The 20,587-nt window shown below is 36.2% G+C and overlaps 1 protein-coding gene across 2 annotated transcripts in view; it reads left to right on the forward strand.

Moving 5' to 3' along the window:
• The first annotated feature begins 2,060 nt into the window (after positions 1-2,060).
• Positions 2,061-20,587, forward strand: part of LOC140168354 (uncharacterized) — a 116,593-nt gene continuing 98,066 nt past the window's right edge. Inside the window, exon 1 of one of the 2 annotated variants that reach the window (XM_072191727.1) lies at positions 2,061-2,315. In XM_072191727.1, coding sequence (XP_072047828.1) covers positions 2,216-2,315 — 100 coding nt within the window. In that variant the 5' untranslated portion in view covers positions 2,061-2,215. The remainder of the gene's footprint in view (positions 2,316-20,587) is intronic. The other variant, XM_072191726.1, reaches the window with a different exon arrangement.

Raw genomic sequence — 20,587 nt, forward strand, 5'->3', positions numbered from 1 at the left:
AATAAAGAAGTGTACCCAAGCCTCCTTTATAGACTTCAGAAGTGGTTTGCTTACACATGCCATTATTGTGGTCACTTATTGATTCTAGCCTGTTGTGTAAAGCGTTAATATGCTGCCGGATCAGTGACAAATTTAAGGAACCCCTTTGTTCGAAACAATGGTACCACTTTTATGAATAGCCTGTCGGAAAATCAAATCGGCATCAAAGGAACAAAGCATTACGTGATATATTGCCGCTCCTTTCTATATCTAACCTCCTTGGATAAATACAGCATCTGTTAGGTAAGCAGTATAAATTTAATACAGATTCATGTAAAATACCTTATTTTGTCTTAAATACTCGGCTTTTAGCTGAACCACTAACAGGCTATGTTAGCACATCTATGACGATGACAAATGTACCAAAAGCTGAATTTTGATGAATTGTACAATCGTCCGGATGAGCAAATCACTGAATGGGCATTTAAATACATTCAATAAGAGCATGAATGCAATCTACCGCAACAGTTCGTCTCGTAACAAAATGCACTACAATCAAATATGTTGATGACAACTTTTAATTGAATGGACAGCACTGCGGCATGATTACGGTGAAGGACGCGACTGCATTGAGCAGCACCCATAATGTCATCAATGTATCTCTTATAAAGAAGGGGTGTTCTAACGCCAAGATGTTTGAACAACCTTTCTTCAATGTATCATAAAGTCAGACAGGCAATCGAAGGACCCATCTTGTAAGTTCCCATTGAAATACCTCTCAAGACTGAAGTAGTGGTCATTGAAATGAAAAGTGTTGTTGTTGAGCACAAGTTCAGTAAGCCGGAGGAGTGTATTCGTTGATATGGTAGGATCATTGCGTTTATCCAGGAAATTTTTGAGTGCTGTTTATTGGAAACAGAGATTATGTTAGTTTTGAGTGAGATACAGTAGCTTGTAGTGGTATCATGTCATGTCATGTCATGTGTGCCTTAGGGATCGATATTTTTTGGTCAATATGGGTCTGGTTTAAATAAATCACGTAATTTGTATTTGGATAATTGTTTTTCTAAAATATAAAGCATTATGTTGTGATTGCCGGAGATATTCTTTGAAAAGGAAATATTGCAAAAAAAGAACAGGAACAGGGAGAGAGGAAGATTCAAGGATAGCCACATATTGAAATTTATAATTGGTATTTACTAGCGCATCAACGATAAAGGTTAACCGGATATTTCAAAACATTCAGTGTCTGGAGTAAATGTTTATGGAGCACCTAGTCAAACGTATTAGCCAAATCGAAACGAGCAACGGCAATATGTGCCAATCATGAATGGTGGTCAGAAGAGCATCTGTGGTTGAATAATTCCAAATTGACTCTCCGTGAGCAAATTGGTTTCCTACAAGAAGCGAAGAATGTTCTTGTGGATGCTCTTTTCCAGGAGTTTAAAAACAATAGGTTGAAGAGAGATGGGAGTTAGTTTTTGACAATATTCTTGTCATCAGATTTGAAAATCGGAATGATGCGATAAACTTTCCACGGAGATGGCACAATACCTGAAGAAAGAGACAGATTGAAGATCTGAACGAGAGGGAAAAATGGGGGAGGGCAATTTTGGGCTTATATTAATGAGACTCCTTTCATATCAAGAGAAGTAAGTTTTCAAACCTTTTACTTGCATAATGTGGTGTCAGACATTGTCAGCGGAGTAGTCATATATTCATTATCAGACCCTGAGGACCAATAATGACCTTGCAATTTTCAGATGCAATTGGTGGTCTTTAAATCATCTCAATTTACAAATAAAAAATAAAATATCTATGAGATGTACAGTGTACATTGTACATGTAGTATTTGCAATACTATATAAATATATATTATTATATATAAAATCTAGTTGTTGGTTTTCGTTTTTTTGTGTTTTTGTTTGTTTGTTTGTTTGTTTGTTTGTTTGTTTTTTTTTTTTTTTTTTTTTTCATTTTGCAGCATTTAAAGTTTACAGACGTCAAATAATTTGCCAAACATTTTAATTAGCGATATTAAAATGTTATTACCGTGTATCAGATGTTTTCGCGCCACGTACTATCATTTACGTCATATAGTTCACACAGTGTGAAAGCACTGTTACCTTTTACTGTCCGCCAGTGTTTACGGTGGTCTTAAAACTATCAGCAGGGGAAAAGTCAGTTAAGAGCAATTGATATCAACGAAGGACAAGAAAGAGTCAAACCTGTAACCATGAATAAGCTTATTATCATCGCGGTCCTTACTGTCTTCATGACACAAACCGTGTTTGCGGCACCGGCAAAAGATAAACCCAATAAAGGCGGGAATAAAGGTAAGCCCAATATATGGATTTTCATTGTTACTTCCTATTATTCCACTTTTCTGTGTATCTTCTGTTTTACGTGGCCTATATAGATGGTAAAATAATATGATATTTTTAGTGATTAAGGAAATAATTGAAATTCATCAACTTACGTATTCGGATAGCAACGTTTACATTTTTTTGGGACATGAGAGCACATCAGACACATCAAATTACATTCTGAATACGAGGAATATCCTTCTGATATCAAATAATTTTGATTTTGTTCGGTTAATTCGTGATACAAATTTTATTTCAAATTAGTAGAAATTGATATTTTTATATTTTTTAGATTTAACAGTCCTCGAAGTAAACTTTATAATCTAATGATATGGACTTAAAGGGTATGTAGTTGGGAGGAAAAGCCGTCATCATTTGAAAATTGTGACCATCCTATTAAAGGTTTTTATTTAAAAAAATAATAAATTAGGTCTTTTGGGGAAAATTGTATTTTCAATACGAAAGGTCAAAATTTTCAACTGTTTGACGGCTTTTTCTCCCAACTACACACACTTTAAGTCTATATTATTAGATTCATAAAGTTTATTTCGAGTACTGTTAAATGTCAAGAATAAGAAAGAGAATTTATTTTAATTGTAGCATTGGTGTCACTTTATTGATAAATTGTGGGTCTCTTAGATAGACACAAAGACCCATTACGTGATCAGTTACTTACAAAATCAAAGTTGAAAGACCCGTGAAAAAAAAACCAATCACTGGTCATATAATTCGTCATCCTAATCCTGTTTTATACAGTCTATAGCACAATAGGGGAGGTGCCATTGTTCTATTGATTGGTTAAAACAGTTGACAGATTAGGACGACAAATATATATGACCACTGATTTTGGTTTTTTTCATGGATCTTTCTGCTCCAATTTTTCAAGGCTCTGTCCACGTAATGTCAATATTACCCACGTATTTGGGGGAGGGGCTTGGGGGCGCCAGCCCCCCGGGGTAAAAGCAGGGGGCTGCCAAAACGAAGGGGCGGCGAAAGAAGAAGGGACGGCAAACGAAGGGGCGGCGGAAGAAGAAGGTGCGGCAAAAAGAATTAGTAAAGAAAAAAGGGCGGAAAAAAATTGAAAAGTATAAAAACTTTTGAAAATGTGTTGCTGTTAGGGCGCTAGCGCTGATAATCCTTTTTCTTTTTTTTTTTTTTTTTTTTGCTCTTCACTTTTTCAAACCACCGGAAAAAAATTGGGTCAACCTTTTCGGACTGTTGAGGAAGGGCGGCAAAATTGAATTTTCTTAAGCCCCCGGGGTAGGAGCGGCCACGGTACGCCACTGTTACCTGATTTGGCAAACTATTACTATAACTGGAATTGAATTGAATATTCGATACACCAAGTATCCGTTATTCAATCTGATTCAAGTCGTATTTATCTTCTAACGAAGTTTGTTCATTCCACGTCGAATATTTTATTGGCAACTTTATTCGACGTGGAACAATTCGAATGGGGAATAGGACTACTTGCTCCATGGAATATTCTAGGTAGAATTAACAAAATTACGAATGACGCCTTACAAAATAATAATAATGACGCATGTTATAAAGCTACAGAAATCGACATTATTTGCCTTCTTTCATTATCAATTCCCCATTTTACACCTGGGTGGAGTGAAGCAATTGGGAATTAAGCAATCTTGCTCAAGGACGCAACACACTGGCCGTGGTGGGGTTCGAACCCGCAACCTTTCGATTATGAAGCCCGCGCCCTAACCATTGGGTCACCGTGCTTCCCGGTGGATAACCAATTAGCCACGTATTAAAATCGACATAATTAAAACCATGATGAGCATTAAGAGGTTAATAACTGCGCATCGGTTATTTGGAGGGCATTGTGAAAAATCTAAACATTTTGCCTTTAGAACCGAGGAATATCCCGAGGGGCGTAGCTTCAAGGGATATTCCGAGGACCAAAGCAAAATGTTTAGATTCTTCACAATGCCCGACATATTACCGATGTAAAGTTATTAACCTCATTCATAACCGTCACTTTGATCTCTTCACTGTACAAAATAACATTTTGCTCAAGTTTGTACAAATAGATGAATTTTACATCTTCCATTTCCAAAAATCGATCAGGCTAAAACAGGACGACCAATAACAAAAGTGCGTATCACAATCTGTGCAAATATGGTAGCGCTCAATCCAAATACGGCAGCCAGCGCACGCACGATACAGCGCTCGCGGAGGTATATTTACTTTCTAACAAGTACGCATTTTGCGGTCAATTGTGAGATATTAATGACCTCGATTTGCGTTCGCGTTTTCACAAATAACTAAATGTAATTGGATGAGGTTATGAATAAAACACAACAACGTTGCAATCAGGACATGATTTTCTAATCTGAATCATCAAGTCCTTCAACATCTACACACGGCCATCGGGTCGTGCTGACGGTAAGGTAACATAAAGGATTATGGGTAATATAAAATGCCGCAAATCGGGGACTCAGTAGTATTCAGGCTACGGTTTTCCTAACAAAAAATTCATGTGATGATAAAACGCACCTGACATAATTTTTATATCAAAATATAATTATAAAATTTTTAACGACATAATACTAAATTATTTACGGGTACCGGTGTAGCTATAGACGCCATCTGTTTGGCCGATAATCACATCAGGCCAAAAAAAACAAAACGTTTTTTCTCATGTCCCCAGAGTGATTACAAATCCAATGCGGTAAGTATTTTGTCAACACTTGAATAACATTATTTTAAATTATTTGCAGTAGGTTATCAAAAAATGTTTTTGAATGTTATGAAAACGTTCTATACCCGTTGCCCTTTATATAACCCGACATTTAAACGTTTCTGACAACCTTTTATAACCTTTTGCGGATGATGTCGAAAACGTTTTGTGTTTGATGAGTGACTATATTCATAGTCAGACCTCTTCTGGCAATTTTACTGGTATGCATATCAATTTGTAAGCGCTATTTAGCAAAGTCGTGGTTCATTGAATTAATAACCGTATGACAAAACAGGCGAAAATAGTAACTTTTTGCACAAGATTTGCAATTAAAAGAGAATGGACCATTGCTCATTCGCATGACGCTAGTATATGGACAATATAAGTGTGCTTTTTCATTAAATGACATTAAATTTGAAAAATATTGTAAGGAACGCGTGAGGTTTTGACTTTTAAAACCTACATTTTGGTTTTTAAAATGTGCTTGGATAGGTATAGTTTTCAACAGATTTACCACATTCGCCTTGCATAACATACATTGATTATTGCGTTATCTGTTGACCTAATGACGAAATGTGTTTTAGGGGCAGTATTAGCTTTCGTTTGATATTTAAAAAAATCTGATTGGATGAAGGGAACACTTGAGGTATCGACAAAAACCAATTACAGAGGCCCATTTTCCAACTAGAAGCTCCACAGCTCTTACGATGCTATGCAATCAACCGTGTAGTGTAATCAAAGACTGTGTGGAGACAATTCGTTGCTTGCTTCGAAGCTATTGGACGAAAATATGTGCTCAGGTGTATCGAGGTGAAAACTGTGTATAGATGGTTTTTAAAAGAATCGTTTTTGTACAGAAACCTTTTCATATGGTTTTGATTGATTTTCAAAAGGCTTTCAACAACATTAGTGGCCTCGGGAGTGTCCTCAGTTGAGTAGTTCAAATCTTATTTAACTGGTAGGAGGCAAATTGTCAATGTTAACCAAGTTGATTCTGCCTTTCTTGATATTTCCTCTGGAGTTCCACAAGGCAGTATCCTTGGTCCTCTTCCTCTGCTATGTAAATGACATTCCCATCAGTGTCGACTGTAAATCACTTTTATATGCTATCGACAGTGCCTTGCTTCTTTCTGATAAAGATCCCCAAACAATTACTGATAAATTGAGTCACGAATTGGTCTTCTGTAGGCAATGGATGATAGATAATATGCTCTCCCTTCATCTTGGTAAGACTGCTTATCTTTTGGAACCAAATAAAAAAAATAATCAAATTCTGTTGATAGTTTCACTGTTTCTTGCAATGGCAAGTTAATCAATACCTCCTGTCTGTAAAATATTTAGGGGTCACCCTCGAACATACTCTTTCCGGTAAATCAATTGCACTTAGACAATGTCGAGAACCGACTTGTTTTATTCGTTTTTATGGTCAATATGAGTTAAATAAAACCATGTGATTCGTGCTTGATAGTTATTTTTCTAACATATAAGGCATAAAGTTATGATTGCCGGACACTCCCTTTAATTCTGAGGTGATCGAAACAGCACGGCTTATATTGCCAGTAGACTCAGCCAGCACATGTGCTTGACTGCCCCACTGATCTAACCCCGGGGATCTAAGATAGTTAGGGCGGCATGGGGGTAACAAGTTGAAAATCCAAAACAAACATACCTTTAAGAAATGGCAAATGGTGTTAAATCAAAGAATTATGATCGGAGATTACGACACTTTGGTAAAAATGTCGAGCAACATTCACTCATAAACGTAATTTTACTGTAAACGCGTATTTATGGTAACTGTTTGTATTTTATTATTCATGGAAATCAACGACGTTGGGTCCGAAACCCCCTACCGACTATCGATCCCGGGCGACTATACGATTCTTCATGACAAAGATAAAAGAACCGGATTGAAGGTACACGATGTATTGTTGGCCAAAGCAGCCAAAAATCGATTGCATAAAGTTGTCATTAATGGGTGTTAATCCTGGAGTTAAAATTAAGCATGAAATTGTGTCTTTTAGTGTAAGATTTACATTTTTCATAGCACTAGATATCTCTTTAAATATTGGAAGTCACTAAATTAATGTACGATCTATAGAAGCTTTGATATCCCAGCAAACACAAAACGTTTTCGACATCATTCGCAAAAGGTTATAAAAGTTTGTCAGAAAACGTTTAAATGTCGGGTTATATAAAGGGTATATTAAGAGTATAAAACGTTTTCATAACCTTAAAAACATGTTTTGATAATCTACTGCTCGGCAAACAAAAGCGTTTTACAGAAAACGTTTAAATGTCGGGTTATATAAAGGGTATAAAAACGTTTTGATAACATTCCAAAAACATTCTTGAAAACTTGATACAAAACATTCTAAACAGAATGTTATTTTGGGGTTGAAAAAATATTTTGCGAAAAATGTTTGCCCAAAATATTTTAAATAACGGTTTAAAAACGTTTTCATGACCTTTATATAACCCGACATTTAAATGTTATTAAAAGGTTTTGAAAAAAACATTTTAAGAACATTTCTGTTTTTGCTGGGTTCAAATATTTTAACATAATGTTATTTAAGTATGGACACAATATTTGGCAAAAATGTTTGCAAAAATAGTTTACAATAACATTTTTTGAAAACATTTAAAAATATTGTTGTAGTGTGTTTTAATACAAAACGTTTTAAAACGTTATCACGACCTTAATATAACCCGACATTTTAATGTTATTAAAACGTTTTTACCTAAACCAAAAACCAAAATATAACTTATTTAAAATGTTTTTAAAACGTTTTTGTGTTGGCTGGGATGGTACCCCATAACAATATTATTCCCCATATAACGGATTCATTTAGGGATTCAATCATGTTTCACCGTTGTTCATCACCGATTAACAACGATGCGTCCGCGTCGTCTGCGTGGTTTACTTCGCGAGGGCAGCTTTACAAAATAATCAATGTATGTTATGCAAGGCGAATGTGGTAAATCTGTTGAAAACTATACCTATCCAAGCACATTTTCAAAACCAAAATGTAGGTTTTAAAACCAAAATGTAGGTTTTAAAAGTCAAAACCTCAAGCGTTCCTTACAATATTTTTCAAATTTAATGTCATTTAATGAAAAAGCACACTTATATTGTCCATATACTAGCGTCATGCGAATGAGCAATGGTCCATTCTCTTTTAATTGCAAATCTTGTGCAAAAAGTTACTATTTTCGCCTGTTTTGCCTTTAGAACCGAGGAATATCCCGAGGGGCGTAGCTTCAAGGGATATTCCGAGGACCAAAGCAAAATGTTTAGATTCTTCACAATGCCCGACATATTACCGATGTAAAGTTATTAACCTCATTCATAACCGTCACTTTGATCTCTTCACTGTACAAAATAACATTTTGCTCAAGTTTGTACAAATAGATGAATTTTACATCTTCCATTTCCAAAAATCGATCAGGCTAAAACAGGACGACCAATAACAAAAGTGCGTATCACAATCTGTGCAAATATGGTAGCGCTCAATCCAAATACGGCAGCCAGCGCACGCACGATACAGCGCTCGCGGAGGTATATTTACTTTCTAACAAGTACGCATTTTGCGGTCAATTGTGAGATATTAATGACCTCGATTTGCGTTCGCGTTTTCACAAATAACTAAATGTAATTGGATGAGGTTATGAATAAAACACAACAACGTTGCAATCAGGACATGATTTTCTAATCTGAATCATCAAGTCCTTCAACATCTACACACGGCCATCGGGTCGTGCTGACGGTAAGGTAACATAAAGGATTATGGGTAATATAAAATGCCGCAATTCAGGGGACTCAGTAGTATTCAGGCTACGGTTTTCCTAACAAAAAATTCATGTGATGATAAAACGCACCTGACATAATTTTTATATCAAAATATAATTATAAAATTTTTAACGACATAATACTAAATTATTTACGGGTACCGGTGTAGCTATAGACGCCATCTGTTTGGCCGATAATCACATCAGGCCAAAAAAAAAAAACGTTTTTTCTCATGTCCCCAGAGTGATTACAAATCCAATGCGGTAAGTATTTTGTCAACACTTGAATAACATTATTTTAAATTATTTGCAGTAGGTTATCAAAAAATGTTTTTGAATGTTATGAAAACGTTCTATACCCGTTGCCCTTTATATAACCCGACATTTAAACGTTTCTGACAACCTTTTATAACCTTTTGCGGATGATGTCGAAAACGTTTTGTGTTTGATGAGTGACTATATTCATAGTCAGACCTCTTCTGGCAATTTTACTGGTATGCATATCAATTTGTAAGCGCTATTTAGCAAAGTCGTGGTTCATTGAATTAATAACCGTATGACAAAACAGGCGAAAATAGTAACTTTTTGCACAAGATTTGCAATTAAAAGAGAATGGACCATTGCTCATTCGCATGACGCTAGTATATGGACAATATAAGTGTGCTTTTTCATTAAATGACATTAAATTTGAAAAATATTGTAAGGAACGCTTGAGGTTTTGACTTTTAAAACCTACATTTTGGTTTTTAAAATGTGCTTGGATAGGTATAGTTTTCAACAGATTTACCACATTCGCCTTGCATAACATACATTGATTATTGCGTTATCTGTTGACCTAATGACGAAATGTGTTTTTAGGGGGCAGTATTAGCTTTCGTTTGATATTTAAAAAAATCTGATTGGATGAAGGGAACACTTGAGGTATCGACAAAAACCAATTACAGAGGCCCATTTTCCAACTAGAAGCTCCACAGCTCTTACGATGCTATGCAATCAACCGTGTAGTGTAATCAAAGACTGTGTGGAGACAATTCGTTGCTTGCTTCGAAGCTATTGGACGAAAATGTGTGCTCAGGTGTATCGAGGTGAAAACTGTGTATAGATGGTTTTAAAAGAATCGTTTTTGTACAGAAACCTTTTCATATGGTTTTGATTGATTTTCAAAAGGCTTTCAACAACATTAGTGGCCTCGGGAGTGTCCTCAGTTGAGTAGTTCAAATCTTATTTAACTGGTAGGAGGCAAATTGTCAATGTTAACCAAGTTGATTCTGCCTTTCTTGATATTTCCTCTGGAGTTCCACAAGGCAGTATCCTTGGTCCTCTTCCTCTGCTATGTAAATGACATTCCCATCAGTGTCGACTGTAAATCACTTTTATATGCTATCGACAGTGCCTTGCTTCTTTCTGATAAAGATCCCCAAACAATTACTGATAAATTGAGTCACGAATTGGTCTTCTGTAGGCAATGGATGATAGATAATATGCTCTCCCTTCATCTTGGTAAGACTGCTTATCTTTTTTGGAACCAAAAAAAAAAAAAAATCAAATTCTGTTGATAGTTTCACTGTTTCTTGCAATGGCAAGTTAATCAATACCTCCTGTCTGTAAAATATTTAGGGGTCACCCTCGAACATACTCTTTCCGGTAAATCAATTGCACTTAGACAATGTCGAGAACCGACTTGTGTTATTCGTGCTTATGGTCAACATGAGTTAAATAAAACCATGTGATTCGTGCTTGATAGTTATTTTTCTAACATATAAGGCATAAAGTTATGATTGCCGGACACTCCCTTTAATTCTGAGGTGATCGAAACAGCACGGCTTATATTGCCAGTAGACTCAGCCAGCACATGTGCTTGACTGCCCCACTGATCTAACCCCGGGGATCTAAGATAGTTAGGGCGGCATGGGGGTAACAAGTTGAAAATCCAAAACAAACATACCTTTAAGAAATGGCAAATGGTGTTAAATCAAAGAATTATGATCGGAGATTACGACACTTTGGTAAAAATGTCGAGCAACATTCACTCATAAACGTAATTTTACTGTAAACGCGTATTTATGGTAACTGTTTGTATTTTATTATTCATGGAAATCAACGACGTTAGGTCCGAAACCCCTACCGACTATCGATCCCGGCGACTATACGATTCTTCATGACAAAGATAAAAGAACCGGATTGAAGGTACACGATGTATTGTTGGCCAAAGCAGCCAAAAATCGATTGCATAAAGTTGTCATTAATGGGTGTTAATCCTGGAGTTAAAATTAAGCATGAATTGTGTCTTTTAGTGTAAGATTTACTTTTTTCATAGCACTAGATATCTCTTTAAATATTGGAAGTCACTAAATTAATGTACGATCTATAGAAGCTTTGATATCCCAGCAAACACAAAACGTTTTCGACATCATTCGCAAAAGGTTATAAAAGTTTGTCAGAAAACGTTTAAATGTCGGGTTATATAAAGGGTATATTAAGAGTATAAAACGTTTTCATAACCTTAAAAAACATGTTTTGATAATCTACTGCTCGGCAAACAAAAGCGTTTTACAGAAAACGTTTAAATGTCGGGTTATATAAAGGGTATAAAAACGTTTTGATAACATTCCAAAAACATTCTTGAAAACTTGATACAAAACATTCTAAACAGAATGTTATTTTGGGGTTGAAAAAATATTTTGCGAAAAATGTTTGCCCAAAATATTTTAAATAACGGTTTAAAAACGTTTTCATGACCTTTATATAACCCGACATTTAAATGTTATTAAAAGGTTTTGAAAAAAACATTTTAAGAACATTTCTGTTTTTGCTGGGTTCAAATATTTTAACATAATGTTATTTAAGTATGGACACAATATTTGGCAAAAATGTTTGCAAAAATAGTTTACAATAACATTTTTTGAAAACATTTAAAAATATTGTTGTAGTGTGTTTTAATACAAAACGTTTTAAAACGTTATCACGACCTTAATATAACCCGACATTTTAATGTTATTAAAACGTTTTTACCTAAACCAAAAACCAAAATATAACTTATTTAAAACGTTTTTAAAACGTTTTTGTGTTGGCTGGGATGGTACCCCATAACAATATTATTCCCCATATAACGGATTCATTTAGGGATTCAATCATGTTTCACCGTTGTTCATCACCGATTAACAACGATGCGTCCGCGTCGTCTGCGTGGTTTACTTCGCGAGGGCAGCTTTACAAAATAATCAATGTATGTTATGCAAGGCGAATGTGGTAAATCTGTTGAAAACTATACCTATCCAAGCACATTATAAAAACCAAAATGTAGGTTTTAAAACCAAAATGTAGGTTTTAAAAGTCAAAACCTCAAGCGTTCCTTACAATATTTTTCAAATTTAATGTCATTTAATGAAAAAGCACACTTATATTGTCCATATACTAGCGTCATGCGAATGAGCAATGGTCCATTCTCTTTTAATTGCAAATCTTGTGCAAAAAGTTACTATTTTCGCCTGTTTAGCTCGGGCAGCTAAAGCTAAAAAGTTTTAGCTGCCCGAGCGAAGTAAACCACGCAGACGCGCCGGACGCGAGTTGTTAATCGGTGATGAACAACGGTGAAACATGATTGAATCTCTTTCAACAACGAAAAGAAATTAAAGATCGTATATAATTCACGATTATTTTATGAGGAATGTCAGTTAATCATTGCCACTCAGCCTTACAAAAATTTCGTTGATTTTTCTGTTGATATCAGCAATAAAACTACAGAATAAAACGGCAATGTTTAGCCGCTACCTGAAAAATACTGAATTCAACAAAGGTTCCGCACTTTCCGAATTTTACGCACTCTCGCGTAACGTGTAGTCTCGCTCGCGTTCGCGTATACGCTACAGTAAAAGTGTTGATTCATCACGGATTAACAACGGTTGGCTCCTGTACAAAGGTATAAGAAGAGTTGTTGAATCAGCAATGATTTATTACGTAAATTTGCTGTTTAACTATTTGTATATCAAAATAAAGCGTTCCAAATCTTGCTAAAGCATCAAGTTTTTGTGATCTAAGGTAATAACATTGATTCATTTGGACGTACCATCTGAAACAGATCTAAAACTACCATTTTATCCATTAACATAATAGCAAAATTTGAACCTCTAAACTCAATATTATAGATATTGTTAAATCGATCATTTTACCTACGAATACCCGGGTTTCTTCACCTATGATTACATAAAGCGTTAGGTGTATGCTTATAGTTCCTAATATTTCAGAAAACATATATCCCACTCTTTCCACGGTTGTTTGATGCCATGTAAAACTTTACAAGAGGTAGAAAAAAACCCATTATCATGAAATGTAAGGTACAACTCATATTATTTGCCTAATATAAATTTCAAATATATGTAAATAGCGCCCTCAATTTGTACACAAATGTATAGGTTTATAGAATTAAAATAACCACAAAAAGGCTCAAATAGATGAATATTTTGATTAGAAATGAAAACCCATGTTAAAAATTGCTACAAAATATATATTTATACACAGTTTATTAGTGTGGCAGCTGTTGGTATTATTCTGGTATAGAATTGAACATTATAATAATGTTTTGTTAGAAATATTAATAAATGATTAATGATCACATCAAACAACCATGTTTATACAATATGTAAATTGATTCATCCTCATTTGATAAACAAATACAGAAACTGACCTAAACTTGATTTTCAAAAATAAACTAGCATAAATTGAATAAGATCACATTGTTCTAGTTATAAAAATGAAAAACAATATTTTCTGGTTGAGCTAGCATTTTCCTAACACCCTGTGGTCTACAATATACGAAAAAGCATTAATGGAAATATATAATTTGTTTAAGATTGATTAATATGGCGACAGTGAAAACATCCCGGTGGTATTCATAGGTAACATTGGGTTATGATGTCACAATAACTATCACATGTCCTGGATTTATTTTTCAGGATTAATAATGTCACTTTTGCTTCCTATATTAAAGGCAAACATGCCTTCAATCAATGGGCAAAAGGAAAGACATTTCTATTTTGGACTTTAAAAAAGGGCCCATGTACACTTTTGGTTGGATTCGACCATATGTGGCCGTACACTACGAATGAGCCGTAAAATCGGCAAAGTGTATTCTGAGTTACAGTGTAAAATGTGCGTGAAGGTTGTATCCATAGGTACCTCAATTTGTTGCGACATATTTCTCAAACACCGTTTAAACCAACCAATATCTATTTCTATAGCATCCTTAAATAGCTCTAGTCTTTGTTTGCTTTGAGTGGTGGGTTACAAAGCATTGTATTTTGTCTAGGTATGTATAACCAACAATTAACAATGAGAGGACATTCCTGAACCTCGTTGACTTGGGGATGATTTGACCCCCCGCATATGGTTAGCCTGCTACGCTAATTGCCTAAGTCATTTTTGTAATTTTGAGAACAAAGTACAAAATATGTTTCAAACATGCATTTAAACATTATTTATTCACCAATCTTTACACAAGAATGATACAAATGAAAGGGAAGAATCCGAAATAATTAGGGTGATTACGTAACTGATGCATGCTTGAACCACATTTTGTTCTTTGTTCTCAAAATTACAAAATATGACTTAAGGCAATAAGCGTAGCAGGCTGACAATATTATGGCTGTTTGATATTTATTACCAGCAATGTGGAAAAAGAGAACCGAAAATGTAGAACCGAAAAAGGTACCATTCTGTTGAAGGAGCAGAGTTCAACAAACCATAACCTCGCTTCTGGATATCGTTTGAAGTCAAATGATACCATTTTAAAGCTAATGATATATATTTTCTAAACTAGAAATAAAACAAAATTGACCGAGGCTGACATTACAGCTGATTCGTAGTGTACGTTCACATATATGATTAGGCTATATACAAAAATCAACAATTTGCCTTCTGTCAGATTGTCAATTTTATAATTATGTGACGGAAATTACGGCACTGAATGAGACAGAATAATAAACCAAATTATTAGCCACGTCGACATCCATGATGACTATAAAAACACCCATGGTGACTATTAAAAACCCGTTGCAATCGGAATGTTTTCCTAGTCTGTATCCTCCAGTTCTTCAATTTCTGCGCACGGTCATCGGGTTGTGCTGATTGTAAGGAAAAGATAATGGGTATATACGAATGCAACGAGCCAAGTCATGGTCAGGATTTGATCGGCCATTACTGGGTCCCCGCAGCACCACACTGGTGTTGTACATGCCCAATTGGGTGGATTAAAACCGCTTAAAATCGATGTTAGATTCTTTTGTGTTGTAAACTGTCATCATTCTTTTGTCTACCTGTTTCATGGGTGATAGAATGCATTTTAAAATACCCTCCAAGGCCGCATCATTTCACATTTTAGGTGAGATGGAGCTGACGGGGACCCAGCTATGGCTGCCATTGAGGTGTAGGAATACGTGAAATTGGATTCGTCTATATTACAACGCCTCAATTCGGTGACTCTGTGTATTCATGCTAAGGTTTTCCTAACATAAAAGTTCAAATGGTGATAAAACGCACCTGACATAATTCATATATCAAAATATAATTATAAATATTTCAAAATACAATTTCGTGCATCTGGTGTGCTCTCATCTCCCACAAAATACGCGAAAACGTCGGTATCCGAGCCACTATTAAAATTGTCAAGATCTCCAACTCATTAAGTTGGGAGGAAAAGCTGACCATTATTTAAAAATTTGGAACTTTCGTATGAAGAAATACATATTCCCCCAAAAGACTTAAAGATCTTAATAATTTGCCATAACATTTGTATTATATTGCGAATTTAAAAACATCAAAATTATTTGATATCAGACGGACATTCAAAATTGCAACATTTAAAATTGAAATAGCAAAAAAATAGCAAAAGAAAACCCTGATTTGTTTTGCAAATTTCGACACCTCTTTGTCTGAATAGCCCCCCCCCCCTTTTTTTTGCCATGGTGACCAATTTGAATGAAGAAGATTTGGCAACCAGCTTATTTTCGCATTAATTTGGGTATGCTGACATCGAATCTGTTGTCTGCCAAGCATTTATAGTGAGACTGTGACCCTCATTAAGACCCCCAAATGACCCCATAGGATACTATACTAAACTAAACTAAACTATACTATACTATACTATACTATACTATACTATACTATACTATACTATACTATACTATACTATACTATGCAGGCACTTATATAGCGCTCTTACAAAGAAAAACCATGTATCACAGCGCTTTACAAAAGAAAATAAAGAAGAAAAACAACATCCAAGAACAAAGAACAAATCTTTAGATTAGACCGGAAGGTTGCCAGCGTTGGAGCGTGGCGGATATGGCGAGGGAGTTTGTTCCAAAGAAAAGGTCCTGCTACAAAGAATGCTTTGGGCAGTTCCGGCGTTGCGGACGTACATTTCACAGACTTTGAGGACCCAGATCTTCTAACTTATGGAGGCATATGGATTTTGAACACTTTGTATTAGAAGTATCTTTGAGAGTAGTATAAAACCTGAAAATTTAATTCCAATCCCATTCTCGGTTTGCATGACAGGTCACAAAAACACCCCCGTTGCGGACGTACTCACAGAAAGTGTACGTTGTGCGGTTAATGTGTTTCAGCAGAGGATGTTTAAAGCCATTCCCATAACCCAATGGGGTTTCTGACCTTGGTATGTCTGGCTTTTGTACACATGTTGCATGGTTGACCATACCTTGCACTGGGATTGTGTGCAAATATCTGGTGTTTTCATCCCTATTATTTAACATTCAAAACATTGAGATTATGAATAAAATATGTTTCCTGTAAGAAAATCAGATATCAGTCATCTCTCTCTCTCTCTCTAGGTGCCATATCCTAAGACGTTGGCGATCATGTCATGCCACAATTCTCTGTTATAAGCCATCTCCAGAAGCTCTGTCGCTTTATGTTCAGCTCCCCTTTTTTTTAGCCAGTCTTTCAGATTTGATAACCACATCACTCTCTTCCTGCCTCTGCTCCTTGTTCCTTCTATTCTTCCTGTCGATACTAGGTTCTCAAAACCATCCTTTCTGAGGATATGACCAAGGAATTTGAGCTGCTTAACTCTGATTTCACGTAACAGCTTCATGTTCACATTTGCTCTACTTAGGACATCGTCATTAGACACTTTATCAGTCCACGGGATCTTCATCATTCTTCTAAGGAACCACATCTCGCAGCTCTCCAATCTTCTTTTAATGTCTGTTGTTATTGACCATGCTTCACTTCCATACATTAATACAGGGACGACATAGCAGTTGAGTACCCGAATTCTGGTCTATATACTGAGGGCACTGTTTTAGGATCTTGTCTAATTTTGAGAACGCAGACTTAGCCAGTGCAATCCTTCTCTTAATCTCCTTAATACATCTGGCATCTTCTGTGATTAGACTGCCAAGGTAGATGAAGGAGGAAACTTGCTTAATTCTTTGATCTTTCACCTTCAATATGCATGTTGGGCTTTCAGTCTTTGATACCACCATACATTCTGTCTTCTTGCAATTTAACGATAAACCTTTCCTCTCACTTTCCTGAACCACCACATCAAGAAGCCTTTGCAGATCCTCCTCAGACTCAGCTAATAGGACAGTGTCATCTGCATATCTTATGTTCGTGATGTTATGTCCACCTATACTGAGACCATTTTCCTTTTCTAGCTCCCTTAGAATCAGCTCACTGTAATAATTAAACATACTGCAGTTACTGTCCGTTTTCCTATACACAATACACAGTGCTCTCACCATTGACGCGTGACCCCTACAAATGATGTACGTTGTAAGAATGGGCACCTGCCTGGTTAACATCACTGTGTGAAAAATAACCAGTCAATATCTAAGGTATTCTCCAAACTTCTAGCAAATATATTTTTCTAACATGACCTAAAATTACAGCTAGGTTAGATGTTCAGAAATAGTCGCACTTTTGTAAAATATGAGTGAGGGCAAGGCATAGCTAGCCAACTCCCCGTGTTAATTGAATGGAGATTTGACCGAAAATATTGGTATCGGACCGCTCACTTCTGAAGGATGCCACAAAAAACGGTACAAGCTACATTTTAGGTATTCTCTGGCAATCATCATGATGAGTTTCTTTATATAGTATGCCGAAATTGGGTACTGTAGGTGATTGACAAAGGGTCGCACTTTTCTGATAAATAAGTGACAGTGAACATGAAATATCAGCGCCCATAAACCCAAGTTAGTAGCTAGTTAGTGGAGGCCGTCACGGACTGATTATTGATTATTGAAGTGCCTTATTAATAGATACGCACGATTTAGGGCAAGAAAACAAACCGGGACACTTTTGGAGACATCATCATCATCATCATCATCATCATCATCATCATCATCATCATCATCATCATCATCATCATCATCATTGACATCATCATCATCATCACTTTCTACATTTTTTCTAAACAACATAGGGCCTACCGTTTTAATAAGATTTTTTCTTGAAATGCATGTAACTATAATTATTGTTTAGAGCGTGATGAAATAAAACATCACGATTTTCATCACAAAACAAATATAATGCATAAGAAATCGTTTGTTTTAGAGCGTGATGATGAAATAAAACATCACGATTTTCATCCCGAAACAAAGTAATACATAAGAAATCAATTTTTCGAAATAAAACATCAACATTGTCATCACGAAACAAAGTAATACATTAGAAATCGTTTGTTTTAAAGCGTGATGAAATAAAACATCACGATTTTCATCACAAAACAAAGTAATAGGCCTACAAAAGAAATATATTTTTCAAGAGTGATTGAATAAAACATCACGATTTTCATCACGGAACAAAGTAATACATAAGACATCGTTTGTTTGATTGCAATCAACCGCGACAGTTCGTCTCACACACATAACAATGCCCTGCGATCAAATAGGTTGATGACAACATTTGATTGAATGGACTGCACTGCGCCATGATTACGTGCACCGGTTCAAATCCTTTGTTTGGAGCCAATCAATAATTTCACGTACAGCCTCTATGCAAATTAGAGTTTACACACGCTGCAGCTGGGGTAATCGACCGAAGCTTGTTGCCGTTAGTGATCGAATGCATGAGCTTATTTGCTTTACTGAATCGATTTACTGGATTAATTTCCTGTTAACTGGGTTTAATGCCACAAAGGTCGAATCGCCTTTGCCATGGACCATGACTGCATCATGAGAGATCTGGTGACATCACACATCCCTGTCTGACTCCTCTCTTAATGCTTGTATATTCACTACAATCTCCATCCACCCTTATGCACGCTGTTTGGTTCCAATAAAGGTTCTGCAACAGTCGTAGATCCTTTCCATGCAGGTCTAGCCTGCCAAGATCTTCAAAAAGCTGATCATGTCTCACCTTGTCAAAGGCTTTTGAGTAGTCAATGAAACACATGAAAACATCCTTCTGCATCTCTACCGCTCTCTCTGTTATCATTCTCAAGACATAAAGCGCATTCCTGGTACCAGCATCTTCTACAAAGCCGAACTGCTCTTTACCAATCTCAGGTTTTATTCTACTTCTTGCACGCAGTAACAGGATTCTTAGAATTATCTTTGTAACATGGCTCATAAGGCTAATTGTACGGTGTTGTTCACAATCCACAGCGCCAGGTTTCTTGGGAAGAGCAATAAAGGTTGATTTGCTCAGGTCTTCCGGAAATATCCCATCATCATACATTCTGTTGATGACTCCTGTCAGTTTCTCAATTCCATAATCCTCTAATGCTTCAATCATTTCAATAACTATTCCATCTGGCCCAGCAGGCTTATTTCTGCTCATCATTTTTTATAGCTGATCGAACCTCTGACTGCAATATCTTTGGACCCTCAATAGAATCGGAAAGCTTGGCAAACCATCCCTTACATCGTGAAATAACTCCCCAACATATTCAATCCATCTTTTCATTACATCATCTTTCCCTACCAGCATATTACCATTCTTTGCCTTGATGCACCCAGAGCTCGAACAGCCTGATTTCCTGCCTGAGATCTCATTTATCCTCTGGTACACATTCCGATTCTCTCCAAATTGACTATCAATTTTGGCACATTTACTATTCAGCCAGGTCTCTTTGGCCTCCTTGCAACGTTTCTTTATTTGCCTGTCCAACTCTCTATATTCTTTCGAATCCTGTCCATGATCTTTTGCCTGTCTCTCATCATTGATAGAATTTCTTCTGTCATCCACTTGCTTTTACTTTCTCTTCTTCTTTGGCAGGCATTCCTCTGCTGTTTCAACCAAGATATCCCTCATTGATTCCCATGTCATCTCTTCTCCTTCGTCTGTAAGTTGCTCAAACCTGTTCTCCACTTTGATGGAATACTCCATTCGGATCTCTGGTTTCTTCAGCTGTTCAAAATCTACCTTCTTCGTGATCTTCGCTCTCTTCATCTTTCTCAGCTTACAACGAAGTGTGCATACTACTGGAATATGATCACTTCCGCAGTCTGCCCCTGGATGTGTCTTCGCATGTTTCACTGCTCTTCTAAATCTGTCATTAATGGTTATGAAATCTATCTGGTTCCTTGTGCGATCCCCAGGGCTTTTCTATGTATATATTCTTCTGGGGTGCTCCTTAAACCAAGTGTTTGTGATTACCATGTTGTTTGCTTCACACCACTGCACCCATCTATCACCACGCTCGTTTCTTTCTCCAAGTCCAAACTCGCCTACTGTTTTGCCATCTTGTCCTTGCCCCACCTTTGCATTCAAATCTCCCATGATCAGTTGT

The sequence above is a fragment of the Amphiura filiformis genome, chromosome 13 (genome assembly GCF_039555335.1).
Source record: "Amphiura filiformis chromosome 13, Afil_fr2py, whole genome shotgun sequence".
In the NCBI taxonomy this organism is placed as follows: domain Eukaryota; kingdom Metazoa; phylum Echinodermata; class Ophiuroidea; order Amphilepidida; family Amphiuridae; genus Amphiura; species Amphiura filiformis.